Raw genomic sequence first — 21,807 nt, forward strand, 5'->3', positions numbered from 1 at the left:
AAAAAGGGATAAAATGTAAATTTTCATTTTAGCAACCAATACAATCAGCTTTCATTTAGTTTGCATTTGAAATTGACGTAGGTCGCGTTTTCTGTGGACTGTAACCACTGTGAGATCTACACAACCATCTACAAATTATGTCTACAAATAATAAAATGGAGATACTAGGTTTTCTTCTGACGGCAGTGATATGTTGCCAGTCATGGTATGTCATGTTACATGTTATATGTACAGTACTGTGAAAAAGTATTTGCCCCCTTCCGATTTCCTCAATTTTGGCTATTTATCTCCTTAAATGTTTTTTTCAGATCCTTGTACAAAATGAAATATAAGATGTAAAGAACATGAGAACATGAAGCGACACACACAACATTGTCAAAAGATCATTTAATTTATTGGAGGATAAAAAATGTTCCACTTTGGACTCAGTCCACAGAACGTTCTTCCAAAAGGCTTGGGGTGTCATCAACCACTGTGAGATATATAGAACCATCTACAAATTATAATGCAAATGATAAGTGGCAATTAATGGGGTCCAAGCACTATGATCTGTGAGCACCAAGCCAGAACACAAATGCTGGGCAAGTTGAATGGCTGCTGCTTATAACAGATGTGGGATCTCAAAATGAGATGCCAAAATCCATACACACTGACCTTTTTGATTTGATGAGCAACAGATTGTGAAATGAAAAACACCTGGAAAACAGTACCATCTTTGACATGTCTGGCTGAACTCTGTGAACTAAATCAGTCCACAGCAATTACCCCTGTATTTTAGTTTCAGAGTGCACAAGAATTCCATGTTAACGTCACTAAAATTTTCCCCTATAAATGACATGACTGGACCTGCTACAAGGGATTGGTTTCTGAACATATCACCTTTTTCACTTCTCATGAGTAGACAGTGTTTAACGGATGCGTGCACAAGTTTAAATGTGGAAAGATAACTGCAAAATTACATGGAATGCAAGAGGCAATTCAGATGTTGTAGAACTACTCAAACTACATGAATTGTCATGACTTGTTCTAATAGTACAGCAAATACTGCTACCACTCTGTCTGAATGAACAGGTTCCAGTAGTTTGCAACACTTTAACCATTTTGCCTCCAGCTGCCCTGCTACATGTTTTAGCACAGCATGGCAGCAAACAAATCTGATCTACAACAGTTCAGATTTGGACAGACCCTTCAGAATCCCCTCCCCTGTTACATCATGGTGAAAGTATCTGGCAGTGCAAATGAAAACAGGGTGGATGCTGCTGCTCTTGCATGCAGGAGACACAGAATATCGACTAGTTTCAGTTTTTGTGAGGGCGAACGGGGCCTGTCGGCACACCCAAACGAGACGCTCGGTGAGTTCTTTTGTGAATGCATGTTCACCTCTAATCTCTTGACCAAACTGCAATTTTGAAATATCCTTTGTATTCCTTACTGGATTATGATACAGATGCATGACTGCCAACAACATGAAGTAAAGAGTTGCAACTTAATGACTTTTAATGCAACATTTCTCAAATGAAAAGCTTATTTAAAATATATGTATGATACATTGCTCAGTGCTGGTATGCATGCATTAAAATGCTGGATTGTCTTCTTGTGCACTATACAAAACAAAACTTTGGCTTTGCTTTCAGTCACAGCTGCATCATGCATCAGCCATTGCTGGCCATATGCCTGCTGTCTCTGTCATCTGTGCTCACTGTGAATTCGGCCATTAAGAAAGGACACAACTTCACTATTCATTCATCCCAGCTGGTCTGCAGTCTACCGGGGCCTCAGGGTCCTCCGGGCAGTCCTGGACCTCCAGGGCCAAGCGGGAGCAACGGCCGGATGGGCTTGCCTGGCAGCGATGGTCAGGATGGCAAGGATGGAGACAAGGGTCAGAAAGGAGATAGAGGTGATCAACGGCCTGTTTCTGGTGTTCTTTATTATGCTGACCTTTTGTGTTTTCAACACCGAGTTATATGATCTACATAAGACTATGATTACTTAATGATTATTGTTTTCAAATCAGTTGCGAATGGAAATCGTTAACCACCACATGTCCTTGTTGCTCATTTCATAGACCAAATATGTCAGTTTGTAAGTGATATGACCATATTTTTTGTTACCACCTTTCAAATTTGTTCATTTCACAAGTCAAAATTGTCAGTAAAAGACAAACATGGCCATCCTTTTGATTACTACTGATCAAAAAGGAAATGGACTTACAGTGAGCGAAAAAATGTATTATGACACTTTAGTTTTATCATTTAATATTTACATACATAAAGTCTTCTGATTTTGCACTTTTAAATATTAACAGAAAGGTATTCATAAGCATAAACAAAGACTGGTTTAAAAAAATCTAAATGGATAGTGAACGAAGTATTCATACATTCATATAGGGTTCTTCAGTAAAGAAAAAGATTCTATGTAGAACCATGATTACTTAAAGAACCCTTTGCATGACTAAAGGGTACTTTGTATCATGAAACATGGTTGTTCAGATTGATGGAGAATGTGTTGTATATGGTTCTATATAGAACCTTTTTGAAAAGGGTTCTGCTGTTGTTATGAAACAAGCTTGTAACAATAGAAGAACCGTTTTGGTGCTACATAGAACTCTTTTCAAAAAGGTTCCATGTAGAACCATCTTTTTTAAGAGTGCATGCTATATTAACATTTGACGCTAAATGGACAAAAAGAAATGGACCAAAATTACTTGGGAAAAAGTCTGGTTTTATTGACTTACATCAGAAGTAAAGTATGTTTTTTCCTTCTCCTGTAAAGTTACCATTTTGGAGATACGAGGTTTTGGTCCGACAGCAGTGATGTGTGTATATATATATATACAGTGGTGGACAAAGTACACAAACCATGTACTTGAGTTAAAGTAGAGATACCCAAGGTAAAATATTACTCCAGTAAAAGCAGAAGTCCTCACTTTAGACCTCCACTTGAGTAACAGAACAAAAGTATTTGCCTTCAAATGTACTTAAGTGTCAAAAGTAAAAATACTAAAAGATTAATTATGGCTTTAATGTCCTATTACCATTTTTTGTAACAAGACTCTTGCTTTATCAACTCATTTTAGGTGAAAGTGTCACTCTTCGTAAACCAATCTTTTAATAGAATGTCATTAATTAGTCTGACGCTGATGTCTATTAAAATGATCATAAGCACAAAACACTGAAGGCAAACAATTTCCATTATGTAGAACCGAGTGGCAAACAAGCAAAGTTTTGGTTAAAGATTTATTTGCAACTTAGTTACAAGTTTAAGTTTAATAAAAACTTGCTTTAAACTCAGGTTCACAAATGAGTTTACTTTACTAAACTGCATCTGTACGGCTCTGTTCATAAACATAAACTAGCAAAAACAAATTTACTATAAAATGAAATATTGTTTGTATAAATTCAGAAAAAAGAAACAGGCCAGTCACAACTACATATGTGGACATATTTCTATATTGTGGTCTATTTACACAAAGTTTGGTTAGAGTCAGGAGTTTCTTCCATCATTTATGTTGAATAGACACTCCCAAAATTTTACACTGCTGCACTGACGCTGAACCGTATGCTTGCACTGGGTAGGTATGTCCAACAGGTCAAAACAACCTCAAAACAAAGGGCGCGCTGTCCACCACTGTGTGTGTGTGTGTGTGTGTATATATATATATATATATATATATATATATATATATATATATATACCCACTGAATTAAAAAAAATAAACGTAAATCTTAAAAAGAAATTAATAAATGCTAAATAAATTATGCTTAATTATTAACATAACTATTAACTATTTTAAAATCTGCAAAAGGCATTAAGCAGACACATGTTAGAGGAACCAAATAAATGGCTTCCTTACAAACACTGAATTCCAGCTAAAGCCTGAGTAGACTCATAGATTATCAATGCTGAGAACTTTAGAACTTCATTCAAATGATAAGCAGATATTAAACATATTAACAGAAGAATTAAATAAAGAAAACTGCCATCCTGAGTTTTTTGTGTGTCTTATCAAAATGTACTCTAAATGTAGTCTGAACACATTACTTTTTATGTATTGTAATCGAATACAGTCACTACTCTTAAGTATTATGCCCAACCCTGTCTGTCATTCTGACAGACTGCAGTATACAGGAAGTGCAGGGGGCGATATGGATCCCATTGTTTCATAACTTGAAATTGCTTATTGCACAGATAGAGCTTTGACTGATGGTGACGCTGTCGCCCGGTCTGAACTGATGCACTTGCAGTCCTGCGATCCTCAATTGCACAGGTACACAGAGAATGTGAGGCTAAAGGTGCCCCGTTTTTCATTTTGGCCATTCAAAGGGGTGTTCACGAGTGCCCTCTATGGATCCTTAGTGCGGCCTTTGGCAAAAACTGCACTGATATGGACTCAACAGAGGCTTCTTACCAAAAATGCCTTGAGATACAGACGAGGAGCAGAGGAGATGAATTTGTTTATAGCTGTCTGACCAACATAGCAAAGAATAGGATGTTCAGGTGTAAGATAAAATGCCTTTTTTGTGAATTTATTTCCTTACTGAGCTGCATTATTCTTGTAATCTGAATTGTGCCATTGTATTTGATAATTTTAGTTTAAAAAAGGACCAGTAAAAAAAGCACCAGTGACGATCTCGCCAGTTGCAGTGCATGCAGAGCCTGCATGCTGCACGAGTCTGTTCTTCTGACCCTGGAGACCTTGATATCCACACTTTGTTGGCATGACCAAAGTATGTACACAGAAGGGGACACCTGGGCCTAGAGTTTCTTTTTGGACAGGCCCTGTGACGAGGCAAATGTGAGAGTGAACTGCAGAGGACTGATGGTCCAATTAGTCAGTTATGCGAATAAAAGTATAGATAGTATAGATAGATTAATGGATTATAGAAATAACCAGTTAGTTGCAGCCTTACTACATTACTACGAGTCCCACTTTGCAAGACACTGTAGTCACTCACAGAGTGAATACAAATATGTTTATAAATATTCAAATATGTTTTTAATTGCAGGGGAACAAGGACGTCAGGGCAATCCTGGAAAACCTGGACTGAAGGGCCGCCAAGGAGTTGTGGGTAGGGCAGGGCCAAGGGGTCTAAAGGGGATACGAGGGTCAGCCGGTGTGCCTGGGACGGCGGGGCTGAAGGGAGAAGCTGGAGATATGGGTGGGGCCGGTGTTCCCGGTGGCTGTGACTGCGGGACACAGGCGCGGTCAGCCTTCTCAGTAGCAATCACCAAGAGCTATCCCAAGGAGCGCATGCCCATCCGGTTTGATCGCATCCTAATGAACGAGGGCGGTCATTACAATGCCAGCAGTGGCAAGTTTACCTGCACCATCCCAGGCGTGTACTTCTTCACCTATGACATCACACTGGCTAACAAACATCTGGCAATCGGGCTCGTTCACAACGGGCAGTACAAGATCAAGACTTTTGATGCTAATACTGGGAACCATGACGTAGCATCTGGGTCTACAGTCCTCCGGCTGCTTAAAGGAGACCAAGTCTGGCTTCAGATCTTCTACTCTGAGCAGAATGGGCTGTTCTTTGACCCGTTCTGGACTGACAGTATGTTCACGGGATTTCTGATCTATGCTGACCTGGTGACTCTGAATCAGACTCAGACCACTGCCAGTCCTGGATCGTCTTGATTACATTTTTATCCTGAAAGATCTCACTTTAAAGACTGCCTACTCTTAAGAATAAAAGTTCCTGAAAGGTTCTCGGCTTAGATGAATGGTCCTATGAAAACCTCAAATCTGTGTACATTTATTGATCGAGCGAACACAAGCGTCAACTTTGGCAGCAGAACGCATTGCGATCTGAAGCATTTCCACTTTCAAACCTGAACAAAAATGGCAGATAAAGATGTTTTAAGGCCCCAGCAATAAACTAACTTAAAATGCTGCACATATCAAAACCATAACATGGAGTTTTGTAGGCTGTATGTTGCAAACTATTCCATCACTTATACATGACTGAGCAATACAATTTTCACCTTCACATCACTTTGCTACCTTGCTAGTTAGCTTCTAAAGGCTACACGGCTAACAACAACAAAAAGAAAGGCACTACATCATGGCTGTACACCATGCTTATTCCCAGACGAGGCAATTATTCATGGATTTTATGTATGTTATGTTCAAATGTCACTAAGAACGTGTAGCATTTCAAAGACTGCATGGCCACAGATAGCAAGCATGTATGTCATGCCACTGCAAGTCCACCGTCAGACCTGCACACAAGGTTTAACTAGTTTTTATCTCCTCAAACTGATTTTAAATGCAGACAGTCTTTTATTTTGGGTTAATAAACTAAGACAAATACGTTAAACTACTAATAAGGAAAAAAATTATTGACTAGGACTAATATAAAATATTGCTAACACTTTGCTAGATTGGTTACAGCTGTATAACTGGCTTTATTTATGATATTACTGTTAAAATTATTTTCCAAACTGAGCAAAAAGCCAGTGGGCTGCCAGCTTGGCCATCAGTGGGCCACTGTTGGATCCTCTTGCTATCTGGAGCTAGCCAATTAATTCACTAAGGCTAACCTAGCCGACGGCTAGCTCATTCCGTTTAAATAATCCGCTCCTCCTTCACTTCTGCTGCAAGTGGACACTGATATAATGTAAGTCTGATGCACATCCGAGAGGTGAGTTGAAGTGGGCAAGGGCAGGTTAAAGAAAGTATTGAAATGGGGCCTGGATGTGATTTATTTTTATATCACTTAGTTTAAGTTTCTCCCTGTTCTTGTAAATTTCTCTAGTCCAGATTTTATAATATTTAGTTTATACACGTAAAGCCTGAGCATAAACACAATCCCAACACAGACTATCCAGTTTACGCAGAAGTTAACATGCTAACATACTTACATACACACAAAAACACATGATAATGTGCCTTGGGCCCAGTTCCAAGAAACCACATAGGACAGGGGATGTTTTGGGTTCAGACATGCACCAAACATTCTGGTGGTGGAATTTTAACTAAGAAGTAATTGCTTACATAACCTTAATGTTATCTCTGTTGCACCTAACAGGAATGTCAGCTGATGTCAGGCTTTCTTGTTATAAAACACAAAAACAAACGAAAGAAAAAAAAAAAACAGCTCTGCTGTAATGCTGACAGTACACAGTTTCTGGAGAAGGTGTGTTTGTTAAAAGGGAAACTCCACCGATTTTTCAAAAATCCTACATAATTAAATGGTTGAGATGTGAACAAAGTCACTCAGAGTGGTTTGCTGTGAAACGCTAGAGAAACTTGTCAGGTCAAAACTGTTCACAATGGCGGTGATAGGAACCAGACGTCTGAAGGGTTTGATGCCTCTGAAAGCTCCCTCACAGAAAGTGATTACATGGTTAGATATACATTTCCTGATGTCTAAACCAATTGTTTTACGATAGTGTTGAGACAACATTTTGGCCTAAAATGCGTTTTAATCCGTTTACTTAATCCATTCATGGTGGAGGGTGCACGCAGGGTGTTGAGAGGCAAAATAGTCCCCAAAGAAAACTTATTTTTCAGATTTTCCACCATTTCACCTTCATCAACATTACAAATAAAAACTCAGAAGACATGTGTAGGTTTACTGTTGGTTTGGGATTGTAAATAAAATGGCTATTTTTGTGTTGTAGTCATGGTGACCCCTGGTTCCTATCAGCACCACTGTAAAGGAGTCTCTACAATGAACCGTTTCACACCAAACCACTCTTAATGTCTCTGTTCACATCTTAAGGACTCAATTGTTCAGACATTTTAAAGAATTGGTGGAGTTTCCCTTTAAAGCTCTGCTGAAATGCGTCCTTTTTCTAATAGCCCTGTATAGGATGGTACCCATTAATACATGAGTGATTGTTATTTTTAAGATCAGCCATTTGGCTGTTTTCAAATGCAGGCTGTTTTCTTAGAAAATGAGCAGCTGTGGTCCATCATGATAAACCACTATGTAAACTGAAAACATATACATTGCAGTCATCTCGTGGCGACCTTTAGCCCTCAGTCTTTCATCTTCGCCGGCTGCTTTTGCGTTTGTTAGAACAATTTGCGCGTGAGGGTTGCAAAACGTCACTGATGATGAAAATGATTTTTTTTAAAAGGCTCCATCGCGCACTCGCGTCTGATTGGCCGAGAGACGTCATACTATGCAAATTAGCCCGCAGGTTCCTCCGGCTTCGCTTCGAACGGAAAGCACGAGTGTCCCCTTACAGTCGGGCTGAACCATTCGCGCTGTGTGCAGCGCTGTCTAAACCCGTCATAATTTTTTATAATTAATCATCTGTGTGCTTTTATGAGTTATATATATTTATACATAAAAGTGACTCTGTTTAACCTACAAGAGTAACGTTGTGAACGTTTTAACATCAACTCGTCGCGCCCTCTCCGTGAATGGTACGTTCCTCCACATATGACGAGACATTCGCCGGTAAGTAGTTAGTCTACACTAAATCGTTCAGTTATCTTTAAACGCGATTTTAAAGACTGGTTTCTCTAAAGTGGGGCGTCTGTTGTGGGCTGACCAAGAAGTGCCCTTTGGGGGAGATCTTTAAGACGTAGTTTAGCTCATCCTCGGTCCGGGGTCATATGTATCCGGTACGGCGCTGCGCTCCGCTGCTCCAGCGGGACTTGGCTGCGTTCTGTCTGTCGTCGCTGTGTTCACAGCCGAAGAGCTCCGGGCGGGTCAAGAGGACGCCCTCTCCGGCTCCACACCGCGGTCACGCCGGCTCTGTACCCCCCCTGACCGGCCAGCCTCAACCGAGGGCGAGCAGCTCCTCCTCAGCCGCTCAGAAGGCAGTGCCTGGTAGGTTGAGTAATAATCGCTTGTCAGCGTGTGAATCACCGGCTCTGTTAAGCTGTATGATGATTCAGCCATTAATAAATAGCCCACAGTGTAAAGATTTGAAAGTGAATTATGTTTAGGTTTTTTTTATTATTATTCTTTTTTTGTAAAAGGAGGCTTCATTGTAAGGACTACTTTCTTAAAGGGGAATTCCACCAATTTTTCTTGATTTCTGAATAATTCAGTCCTTGTGATGTGAAAAGAGTCATTCAGAGTGGTTTGATGTGAAGTGGTCCATTTGTAGAGAAGCTTACAGACTCAGACCTCTTTACAGTGGGGGCGGTAGGAACCAGGAGTCACCATGTCTACAACACAAATATAGACATTTTAATCACTATTGAAAACCACCAGTGTCTTCTGAGTTTTTATATGTAATGTTGATAATGGTAAATTGGTCTTAAATCTGAAAATAATAAAAGAAAAATAAAGTTTTCACAAAGCCAATATAAAACAATGTCTCAGACACCAGGCTGAGTAAATCACCACCACTGTGAACAATTCTGGGTAAGTTTCTCTAGAATGAAGCACATCACGTCAAACCACTCTGAACGACTGTTTATGTCTCAGCCACTGAATTATTCAGGAAAATGGATGGAATGCCCCTTTAAAGGAGGCCACGCTATTGACGGTGTGTTGTAGGGACTACTTTCTTAACGCATTGATACAGCGTGATTGTTGACGCAGTGGTGCGGCGTTGCTATGAAACAGCTGCTGGGGTGTTCTTGGCTTGTTAATCTTCTTTCTTCGTTTACTAAAGACATGCAGTTTATTATCAGTTTTCAGTCATTATTTTATCCGTTTTTCTGCTCATATTAATAAAGGATATCATAAATATGGTAATGGCAGACTGAGTCAAACCTTTCATGACTCATCTCTGTGGGAGTGACTGTTCGTGTCCCCTCCCATCACAACTCTCCATCCCCTCGAGTGTTCACATCTACATATTCAATGCATTTGTTATGTTCTCATTCAAAAACATTGGGGCATCATTTCTTACATACTTTTATGGGCCGACAGTGAACGGGCCAGTGCTTCACTGGAAGGAAAGGCATGACTAACTGTCCAGTAAGCCAAATATGGACTGTGTACTTTTATTTATTTCTATTTTTAAACTGCCAAGCGTCCTCCACACACTTTTCTTATTGACTTTATTTATCACCTGCCCATATTGGTCAAACTATGTTCTGTGTCTTCCACTGCCAAGTAATCTGATAAACGGGATTGTGCAACACTGAACTTTGCCCCCAAAACTCAAAGGTCAGTGTGGACGTCCAACACATACCTCAGCTGCTCCACCAGCGTGTCCAGCAGAAATGTGAGTCCATTTGCAGCTGTATTTACAGTACATGAGAGTGTGCTGGAGTTTGTGGTTGACACTGGTTTAGTTGTTGTGAAATTTGGTCATGCTTAAAGGGGGACTCCACCAATTTTCAAAAATGTTCAAAATTAAATGGTTCAGAGGTTCAAACGAAGTCGTTCAGAGTGGTTTGGTGTTAAATGCTCCGTTCTAGAGAAATTTACACTGTCAGAATTGTTCTTGGTGGTGATAGGAAACAAACGTCTGAAGAGTTCAATGCCTAGAATGTCTTGTTTATCCATTTTAGTCCATTAATGGTGCAGGAGTACATGCAGGGTGTTGTGAGGCCAAATAGTTCCCAAACAATGTTTTACCATCATCAACATTACATATCAAAACTCACAAGACACGTGTAGGTTCACTCGTGTTGTGGATGATAAATAAAATGGCTATATTTATGTTGTAGACATGTGACTCCTGGTTCCTATCACCACCACTGTGAAGAAATCAGTCTGTAATGTTTCTCTACAATGAACCACTTTACATCAAACCACTCTGAATGACTCTATTTACATCACAGTGAAGGAATTATGTAGAAATTTTGAAACATTCCCCTTTTAAGGGAAAGCTGGGCCTAGACCAGTTCAGAAGGCTTCAACAATAATGACAGCAATTAAATAGTATTTGAAACATGGCCAGACATGGCTTGACTCTGGGGTCTACGGGGGTGATTATGTAAGTTCAACTGAGCTAGTGTTTCTATTTGGATGTGTCCATGGCTCTGGTCCTTTTGGCTTCCACACATCCCACAAGTGTAGATGTCAGTTTCTCATAATACCTTATTATAGATCCTTAATAAATGAGTTGCAAACATTAAACTCATATGAATTTATTGCATTTAATTTAGTAGCATTGTTAACATGAAAAGCAGCTCCGTTCAGCAGCTCAGTGATAAATGCCTGAAAGTCTGCTTTAAAGGGGAGTTCCACTAATTAAAAACAAATGCACAGTTAACCTGATAAGGTCTACACAAAGCCATTCAGTGGTTTGATGTGAAATGCTCCATTCTACGCTCTTAAAAAAGATGGTTCTTCAAGGCTTCTTTTGTAAAGAAAATGGTTCTATATTGACCCATGAACACTCAAAGAGACCTTTGCATGCTTAAACGGTTCTTTGCATAGTGAAAGTGTTCTTCAGATGCTGTAGATGGTTCTATATACAACCTTTTTGATAAGGGTTCTATATAGCACCCAAAGGCGTTCTTCTCTGTTACAAGCTTGACATCGTAACAATAGAAGAACCCTTTTGGGTGCTATATAGAACCTTTTTCAAAAAGGTTCTATATAGAACCATCTATAACACATTCTCCATGAATCTGTAGAACCATTTCATGATGCAAAGAACCTTTCAATCATACAAATGGTTCTTTGAGTGTTCATGGTTCTATAAAGAACCATTTTCTTTTCTTTATGAGTGTGGAGAAACTTGCTGAGTCAAAATTGTTCGCAGTGTTGGTGATAGGAACCAGACGTCTGAATCCTCCGAAAGCTCTCTTACAGAAAGTTATTACTTAAAATGGTTACAAATATACTGTGTGATTGCTGAGACACTGTTTTATGATAGTTTTGGGCTAAACAGGTTCGACTGAGCAGGCCTTCTCAGAAAAAATAGTACCCAAAAGAGTTTTTCTTTTTTTGTTTACCGCTATTTTACTATTAATATTACATATAAAAATTCAATGCATGTGGGTTCAGTGGTGGTTTTTGATAGTAAATAAAATGGCTATATTTATGTTGTGCACGTTTCCTATCACCCCTACTGTAAGGATATGAGAGTCAGTAAGTTTCTCTACAGTGAACCATTTTACATCAGCACAGTCTGAATGACAGACTGAATTATGCAAAAATATTGAAAAGTTGTCCCCCTTTAAGCGGTTTAAGGTGCGCTGGTAATTGATGTAAAATACGACTTAAGTGATATTTGAGATGAAATGCGTGGCATTCCAGAAATTTGTCCAACTATACATCCCTCATCACAGAATACTATTGTCTTTAGCCTAATGACACTGAATTTAGAGGACGTTGCTGTATTTACAGTCTGATAGTGATCAGCACACAGCAGTTAGAGAAATATCACGAGAAAGGCCGACACTTTGTGGGATGCAGAAGACTAAAAATATTCTTCATTCTTTCCGTTCTTGCGTTTAAATCTCCTTTTAGTGGTCAAAAGTCAATAAAATGATAGGCTTATTGGATTACATTCCTGACCAATGAGGCACACTTTCCTCCTCACGGATTCAATTAGGACAAACTGGACAGTTCTCTTCACCAGCATGTGTGTGGGTGTGGACGTGTTCCTCTCGTGTTTTTCAAAGTGAACCATTGTCCACCATGGATGACCATGGAAGCTCAGACACAGTGGTCTATTCACGAAGACTCTGTGTGGGAACACATTCACACACACACACACCGTCGCATCCACACATGCAGGAAGCTTCGCATGCGTTCAGAGCGGGACTGAATACCCCAATGGCTGGACTGGGCGGGACATTCCTCTCCACTGTGGCATCTGCTGGACCCAGATGGAGCCACTGACCAGACTGTGAAGGACGACCGGGTCGTCGGAGCAGGAGATACAGAGAGGTATGGTGAAAGACCTGTGAAAGAAAAGCAAGAAGGTTGGAGGCGAACAAGGGAGAAGAAATCTGTGTGGATTTGGTTCTAGAAGATGAGTTCCAGTGTGGATTTTCGAATGGGTCAATGGAAAGTGGGTGAAAGAGCAATGAAGGGAAGTAGAGTACAGGGCAGCGATCAACTGAGGTGGTCAAAACTGATACAACTGCTGAGGCAGTTATTTAGATAACACCTGACCATATTAACCCAGTCCATTAGAAATGTAAACACTTGGTACTTGCGTACAGAAATCAGTTCATCTGTTTTTAGCTATTGAATAACCACTATATCTGCATGTGACTACCCTTCTGTGTACTCTGTGATCAGTTAAGCATTGAATGTGATGTAATAAATGCACTGTCAGACGCTCTGGAGTTCTTAAACAAACTGGATTGATCCAGAAATAATCAAAAAGAACATTGAGAACGGTTCTGTTTAGCCTCACAATATAGCTTTTGTAAATCGTTATCGTGACAGCCTTCGCAATACTGATATCGCAGACGGCTATACTATGCAAATGAGCCTCTTATCAATAACTGAATGTTCTGTTTTGTGATGTAGGGATGCGATGGTTACCATTTTTAATGATGTCTAATAGCAATCATACCTTTTCCTATTTTAATAATTCCAAATTTAGAGCTGGGCAATGTGGAACAAATGCGTAATTATTCAATATGCATCGTGATCTTTTTACGATGTCTTTCTGATGCTACATAAGTTGGAACAGTCAAAAAACAACTACTAGTGCCACGTTTTAAAAATTATGATCAAAAACTTTGAATACAGTGATTTTTATTCAAGGTTTCAAACACCGAACTGCACTAAATCCAGTTAAACAGAGCTGATTATACTCTCTTTTGGAGAACTTTTCCACAGTAGTATCTGAAACCATTTATCACTGATATCATGATAGGAACTGTTTGTATTGTCTCATCCCAAGTGTGCTGTGTGCTTCCTCACACAGTTATTCTTTCGGTGTTTGGATGAACCAAGGCATTTAAATGATCCAACAGATCTAAATCATTTACATTTAGATTATTTTAGATATTTAAATAGTACAACATGACAATTTTCAGTGATTTTAATGTTATTAGACACAATGCACCTGAATTAAAGAGCGAACTCATTGGATCACGTTTAGCAGGCTGAAGATTCTCCACAAGGGGGTGCTCAAAGAGAGCTTTTTAATACATTGCAAGGCTTTTCAGCAGTGCAGTATGGTGATTGGTGATTGTCCACGTCGTCCCACCCTAGTTCATAAACTTCATTGCTACATGCTGTTTTTTCCGGCCCTTAGGGAGGTCAAAGTAGTAGTAACAGCACAGCTACAGTGTGTTTCTTGGCAGTGTTTAACCTTTTGTGGGTTAAAAGGATCACTTAGCTCACAGTTTTCACATCAATCTTTTTATGTTATGTTTTTAGGCACCATTTCTCTTAAATACTCAATGTGTCTGGGGGTTCTGGTGATTTAGAGTTACATGAATGAAGACTGGTGGCTATGATACAACAATGTCACTAGAGGTCATGTACAAAGCAACAGACACAATCTCATGTGTGCATGTGATTCATATCGAGTTAATCCTGGTTCTCAGACTCACAGACCCAGACAGTCGAGCCGTGAGGTCATTATTGAGAAATCTATCTGTGTGTCTGTCTTACTCGCTCATTCGCTCAGACACACGGTGAATATCTGTAGAGGGTCTGTTGGAGCAACTAGCTGGAAAATATGGAGGTGCAGGGTAAGGATTGACTAAATGCTTCCCGTTCAGCCACAAATAATCATCTGACTGTATTATTTTAGATTCATATGCGCTCATATGCTGTTTGTGTGCTTCAGTTTCAGTATTACATAGTGTATCCAGTTTATCTAATGTAATTTACTCACTAGCTAACAAAGTCGTATAGTTCTCCTCTTCAGGCACTGAGCAAATTTAAGGGGAGGGGAATTCCAATGACTTTTTAACATTTCTGCCTAGTTTAATCGTGTAAACAGTTGTTCAGAGTGGTTTAGTGTAAAATGGTTAATTGTAGAGAAATTTAAACACTTGGATTTCTTTACAGTGGTGGTGATAGGAACCAGGGGTCGACATGTCTACAACACAAATATAGCCATTTTATTTACTATGTGAAATGACCACTGCGCCTACATGTGTCTTTTAAGTAATGTTGATAACAGTAAAATAGTGGTAAATGTGAACAAAATAAGTAGGAACTATTTTGCCTCATAACACACTCCACCACGAATATATCTAAAAATTTTAGGCCAGAACTTTATCTAAAACTTATTGTAAACAACATCTTAGACATCAGGCAGTGTATTCATACTCATTTCTGTGAGGGAGTATTTAAGCTCAGACGTCTGGTTCCCATCACCACCACTACAAACAATTCTGAGTTGACAAGTTTCTCTAGAACAGAGCATTTCACTCCAAACCACTCTGAATGACTTTGTTTACATTGTAATCATATAATTATGCAAAAAATCCAAGTCACGTGTTCTTCTACATGTTTTTTTGCAGCGTATCCGATGGGCAGTAGCAGCAGTAGCAGGCTCTTCAGCACCCTGGCTCAGTCTCTGAGCAGCGCGCCGCTGGCACACGCACACGTGGACCCTGAAGAGTGTGAGTTTGAGCAGGCCGACCCCGAGGCGCTCCTGCGCGAGTGTGAGGAGGTCCTGAGGAACCGGCCACCACGGCCACACAGAGACTTCTTCCGCACCAGAGGCAGCATCCCTCACAACCCGCAGATCCGCGTCATGCAGTGGAACATCCTAGCGCAAGGTACCACAACAGTTCACTCAGAGCATGCTTCATCATTAAAACTGCATGTTTAAAGAGCTCATATCATGGAAAACTGAATTTCTCACATCTTTGAAATAAAGGGCTTTCTGTGATGCCACCTTTTCAGCCTACAGCAGTATAGCTTCGCCTACTCATATTGAAGTTCTAAGCAGTGTTTTAGCTCTGAGTGCTTTTTGAATGAGGCAGCCAATCAGAACAGAGTTCATTTACCTTAGATCAGTCTTAAAGGGACAGTAGTTCTAATGGATAAAGAGAGATGTTGGAAAATGGTCATGTAAAAATGAATTATGAACATTTTTGGTACATAAAACCACACACTTATAATATATAAGTGGCCCTTTAAGGCAAAAAAAAAAAACGCATAAAAAATGTTGGATAAAATACAAAAAAAATACACGAATAATGTTGGATGTGTGCCCTTTAAAATTTAAATATGTTTCATCTACCTAGACAACTGTTAAAGGGCCCATATTTCACTTCATTTGTATCTTTTTTCCCTGTGGAATCAATTTATAGCAAAATCAGTCAGAATTTTATCTTTTTTTCTAACCTCTCTTTATCCCTTAGCATTTATCAGGCATTTTTTGTTCCTGTGAGTTTAGGACTAATGTATGTAAATGACCTCTAGTCTTACCTACTGTCCTGCATTGTGCCTTGTTTAAAAAGCTGTGTTAAAACATGCAGTAACAACATTCTTTATCACTCCAGAGTAAAAGTGCAGTCACACTCTTAAAAATATGGTTCCTCAAAGGTTCTTTAGTAAATGGTTCTATTTAGAACCATGAACACTCAAAGAACCCTTTGCATGATAAACCTGGTTCTATATTGTTCTATATAGCACCAAAAAGTGTTCTTCTGTTGTAACAAGATTGACAATCGTAAGAATAGAAGGACCCTTAAATCATGCAAAGGGTTCACTGAGTGTTCATGGTTCAATATAGAACCATTTTCTTTACGAAAGAACCCTTGAAGAATTATCTGTTTAAAGAGTCCATATGTAATGTGTGTTAATGGATTATTTCTCCATAATCTAGACTCTTTAACTGATCCTGACCGTTGTAATCAGTGGTGTGTTAAAGGTTTAAGTTTGTTAGCGTTGCTGTGATTCTGTAATCGTAGAGCAGCGTTTTCTAGTCCTATTTCTGACGTGCTCCCACACACATTTTTGTAGCTTCCTGTTCCCCAGGCACCTGACTCAACTCACCAGATAATTTACAGGATCTTCAAGTTTAAAATTAGATCAGGGGAAACACAAAAAGGAGCAGCACAGGAAACACTGATCTGGACACCAGAGACTGATTCACAAAACTTCCTGAAGAAGGACAAACCTCAAAAAGTTCATAAATGTTCTTAAATGTAATCCTACAAAGAGTGAAATAGTTCACCAGTCGTTATTTTTAAGCAGGCTGTAAGTATAAAAGAATGTCACCCTGATTATTACAGAATATCGAATAGTCTTTAACCATTAAGGCTTCATTTAATTCGCTCAGTGCCTGAAGAAAACATAGAAATGAACAATGTAATAAAAAAAACTTTAGTAACAAGAGCTACATGTGATGGCAGAGTAATAGTATGTGTAGCAATGCATATAGCACGTCAGCATTAAGTAACAAGCCGGAGAACTTAGTTAGCTAACTAGCTTCCTGCTGTCGTCAACCCTTTCAGTCTAAGATGTGACTCTATCCTAGAAACATCCTTAAGGGAGACAGTAAGAAAGAATTTTTTTAAGTTATAAACAGGTCTTATTTTCCTATTAAAGGGCAAATATCAATCAAATCAAATTTCCCTCGTTTTTAATCGAAGAGCTCTACGCAGTATGTTGAAGTTTCAAAATATATACTCCTCAGTCCATACATTCCATAGTCTAAACATAAAACTAAGCTGTCAAAATAACCCATTTTGAATTTGTTTTTTTGTGATATCACAAGAACTACCTGATATATATATATATATATACCCACACACCCCTATTCAGTGTACTTCAGTTTAGCTCTGCGTACATCATATACTAAGAAGTGTTTCATCTCTGATCAAATAAGCCACAATACGAGGCAGCCAATCAGAACAGAGCTCATTTATATATAGAGGTCTTAAAGGCACAGTACCAAAAACAGCCTGTTTAATTATAAGGGATAAAGAGAGGTCGGAAAATGGTCATATAAAAGGAATTCCGACTGTTTATTGTACATAAAACACGCAGATTTTATAAGTGGACCTCGGAGAACATAAAATTCAGGAAAAATGGATATGGTAATGGATAGGAAGTAATTAGAGTATTTGAGAACATTTGATTTATTAATACACATCATGAATCTAGGCCCAGGAAGGTTTGTGAGTTGTAATATCTAAACAAAAATACAGGTGAATGCAAATGTTTTTGTGCCATTTTATATTTTATTTTTATGTTTGTTTATTTTTTTTCCAATCTCATCAAATAAGTAGAAATCGTGCAGTGAAATGTGCAGAAATATGCCTTATTTAAGATAGTTAAGCAGAGGATGTGTAAACTTATTTTCAGTTAAAAAAATATACACGTCATTTGACCATGGGTGTTTAAACATCTGCATACAACTGTAGCCGTGTCTTTGTTACACTGCTTCATAGCTGTTTATCGTTCTTTACCCTGCAGCTCTCGGTGAGGGCAAGGACGGTTTCGTGCGCTGCCCGATGGACGCGTTGAACTGGGCTGAGAGGAAGTACCTGATCCTGGAGGAAATCTTGACATACAGGCCAGACATCCTGTGCTTGCAGGAGGTGGACCACTACTACGACACCTTCCAGCCAGTGCTGTCCCGTCTGGGCTACCAGAGCACTTTCTGCCCCAAGCCTTGCTCGCCCTGCCTGGACGTACGCGACAACAACGGCCCGGACGGCTGCGCTCTGTTCTTCAGTCGCCAGCGCTTCCAGCTGCTCTGCACCGACCATCTGCGTCTGTCGGCCATGATGCTCAAGACCAACCAGGTGGCCATCGTGGCCACCCTGCTGGACCGGGTCATGGGCCGGACATTCTGTGTGGCCGTGACCCACCTGAAAGCACGGAGCGGCTGGGAGGCCTTTCGCAGCGCCCAGGGCTCGCACCTCCTGCAGCAGCTGAGGACCATCAGCAGCCAGCAGGGGGTGCAGCCTGAGGGCGTCCCGATGGTGGTTTGCGGGGATTTTAACGCGGAACCCTGTGAGGAAGTGTACCGTCGCTTCTTGGCCTCTCCGCTGGGGCTCGACAGCGCCTACCGGAGGCTGAGTACGGACGGCAACACGGAGCCACCCTACACCAGCTGGAAGATTCGCCCGAGCGGAGAGAGCTGCGCCACGCTCGACTACATCTGGTACTCACGCGGGGGCTTCAGTGTAGATGCCGTGCTGAGCATGCCCAGTGAGGAGCAGATCGGCCCTGACCGCCTGCCTTCATACCACTACCCCTCTGACCACCTCTCACTGGTCTGTGACCTCAGCTTCATCCAGGAGCCTCACAGGCTCATGTAACTGTCAATCAATACAGCTCCTTCTGATGGGGTTCCACAGCAGCTCAGGACATTCCCAAATGTGTGTGCATGTGTGTGTGCATGTGTGTGTGTGTGTGTGTGTGTGTAAAGCCCTAATCGAGCTGGATTCATTTTATATGGGGAGGTAATTTAAAGGGGAATTCCACCAATTTTTCAAAATTTCTGCATAATTAAACAATTACACTGTAGACAGTCATTCAAAGTGGTTTGATGCGAAATGCTTCATTGTAGAAGAAACTTGCAGACTAATAATTGTTCACAGGTGGTGATGGGAACCAGACATCTGATGTTTTTAATGCCTCTAAAACTTCCCTCACAGGAAGATATTACTATGAGTTGCTATAAATATGTTGCTTGAAGCCTGAGACATTGTTTTATGACAGTTTTGAGGTAAAGTTTTAGTCTGAATTGCCTTTTTTATGATATATGCAAAGTAGAGAGGTGCATGCAGTGTGTTATTAGGCAAAATAGTACCCAAAGAAAACTTTTATGGTTTTGGATTTAACACTGAACAATTATTTTACTATTATCGACATCAAACATAAACACTCAGAAGACACGTGTAGGTTCAATGGTGGTTTTGGTAGTAAATTTAATGGCTATATTTGCATGGTATACATCACGTGGTTCCTATCACCACCACTGTGAAGTAATTCTGATTTGGTAAGTTTCTCTACAATTAATCAATTCACATCAAACCACTTATTGATTGAATGACTTGTTTAAATAGTTGAGAGATAATTAAGCAGAAATTTTGAACAATCAGTGGAATTTCCCCTGAATGGCCTTCTGTAATTGCCTGAACCTGGAGCTGTCTCAGTAATATTGGTCCTATTCACATCCACCTTGGATAACAAAACCTACTAATATACACAGCCATGCTGTGTTGTTATTGTTATTGATTGTGGCGCTTGTGCTGTAATGCTGACAAAACTGCTGACACTTTATCCCGTAACACAGTCAAACCGACCAGTCAGATCCCTTTACATACTCCGGTAAAACGAATCCAGCTTGAATAGTGTTTGGATCGCATGACTCGCATGAATGTGGCAGGGAATGTTTTTTGGTTGTGTTATAGAACATAAAGAACTCATGAACCACGCACATAAACCTGGTCCTTACATGATGAACCAGGACTACGGTCTTAAAAGTACCTCTGACTGAGTTACACAAGACTCTTTTTCTGATATACACTCATCATCCACTTCTGTTTTTGACTAGAGGTTGTGCAATATTCCATAATTTATTATTCCATTATAATGATCTGAATGTATCATGAACTCAGGACATTCTCAAAGAAGGAACTGTTGTAGATGTTCCACTCTGTACAACTGTACAACTATAATACCATTTCTCTTTCAATAGCACTGTAATTGCCAATTTATATGCCATTGAGTGGTAATATAAACATGTCTAATTATTTTACGAGCATGTTTTCTGTTTTTAATGAAATATGAAAATGACTTAGGGGGCCAAATCTAGCATTTAATGTTATTTGTTGCGTTGTGATATTTTGTAGTACAGCGCTGCCTCATCAGCTTGAGAGAATTCGCCTTCTTGCTTCTTTTTTGCATTTTTGTCCATCAAATGTTCTCTCACTACAATACCCAGCATGCATTCTGCAAATACAACATACAACCACTGGGATTCCTCCCCACAGTGATAAAGGAATGCTGATGTAGAAGCTAATAAATACAGGCATGACACTGGGCTTCCTATCAGTTACGTTAGCCATCTGGCTTCTGGCTGCTTTAGCCAGCTAGTGGGGAGAAGAATAAACAATTTAAACAGTCCTCAAATGTCTACCCCAAAGTGCTTATATCTTAAGTTTCTACCATCTTCAAGGTGCATCAGAAGGGCTTTTTTCTAGTCTTTAAACCAGAAAATCTCACTCTCAGGATCATTGTGGCACCACTTTAAAGGCTTTAAGTAGGCATGTTTATAACAGATGTAGCGATTGTTGCATTTTTCATGTTGGCCAAAGTGCCACTTTAAGTAAAATGAGACTTTATGTCGTGCCATATCGTTCTTGGCTTTCATTACTCAGGAATTACCAGTACTTTTTAATTTTAGTGATACTAATGGTATTTATCATTGTAACCTGTTTAATTAGTCCTCTAATCTAGTTTACATCTAAAGTCTTCTGACTGAAACTTTGGGTCAACAACCACTGTAAGCCATAAAGAAAAAATCTGCAGTCAATGCAAGTGTCTCTTTCTACTGAACACAGAGTAAATAATGCTTCATTTCAACATCCAACACTTTCACTCTGACCAAACCTGCTGTATCTCTACACGTGCCCTATTTGTTTCTGTTCTCCGCTCATCTCACTCTCAGAGAAAGGCCGTCTTTATGCTGATCAGGAAAAGAAGATGCTGATCCTTTAATCTAATCTATTCTGGACTGAATGGCTCTGAGCTCACAAAGAACAGAAGAACGTGTCATGGGAACCAAGAACAGGATGTGTCTTGGAAAGATGCCTCGCACACCGATAAGACTTCACATGTACATGCAAGAGTACAAAAAGGAACCAGTATACAATACCGGAAAGCCTAAGTGGCATACAGACATGGTACTGACTGCAGCACTCATTCCAAAACTAAACTGAAGCTAATTTTAACAGGGCACCACAGAGAACCATCACCATCAAAGGAGAGGAGATGTGGTCTGCCCTCTAGCATAGATGTCCAGAAGTTGAAAGCA

The 21,807-nt window shown here is 39.9% G+C and overlaps 2 protein-coding genes across 6 annotated transcripts; both read left to right on the forward strand.

Moving 5' to 3' along the window:
- The first annotated feature begins 1,193 nt into the window (after positions 1–1,193).
- c1qtnf2 (C1q and TNF related 2) lies at positions 1,194–5,891 on the forward strand. 2 transcript variants are annotated; one of them, XM_036568733.1, is made up of 3 exons: positions 1,194–1,352; positions 1,635–1,897; positions 5,007–5,886. In XM_036568733.1, exons 2-3 carry the CDS (start codon positions 1,648–1,650, stop codon positions 5,642–5,644), a joined length of 888 nt encoding a protein of 295 aa, XP_036424626.1. In that variant the 5' UTR covers positions 1,194–1,352; positions 1,635–1,647; the 3' UTR covers positions 5,645–5,886. The 2 variants fall into 2 exon arrangements, with proteins under 2 accessions (XP_036424626.1, XP_036424627.1); XM_036568734.1 differs by lacking the exon at positions 1,194–1,352 and having other exon boundaries at positions 1,648–1,897; positions 5,007–5,891.
- Positions 5,892–8,232: 2,341 nt separating this feature from the next.
- Positions 8,233–21,306, forward strand: nocta (nocturnin a). Of its 4 annotated transcripts, XM_036568739.1 has the most exons (4): positions 8,233–8,420; positions 8,492–8,795; positions 15,323–15,583; positions 18,234–21,306. In XM_036568739.1, exons 2-4 carry the CDS (start codon positions 8,579–8,581, stop codon positions 19,082–19,084), a joined length of 1,329 nt encoding a protein of 442 aa, XP_036424632.1. In that variant the 5' UTR covers positions 8,233–8,420; positions 8,492–8,578; the 3' UTR covers positions 19,085–21,306. The 4 variants fall into 4 exon arrangements, with proteins under 4 accessions (XP_036424632.1, XP_036424630.1, XP_036424633.1 ...); XM_036568737.1 differs by having other exon boundaries at positions 8,233–8,795; XM_036568740.1 differs by lacking the exon at positions 8,492–8,795.
- Positions 21,307–21,807: the final 501 nt, after the last annotated feature.

The sequence above is a fragment of the Colossoma macropomum genome, unplaced genomic scaffold (genome assembly GCF_904425465.1).
Source record: "Colossoma macropomum unplaced genomic scaffold, Colossoma_macropomum, whole genome shotgun sequence".
NCBI classification, from domain to species: Eukaryota; Metazoa; Chordata; class Actinopteri; order Characiformes; family Serrasalmidae; genus Colossoma; species Colossoma macropomum.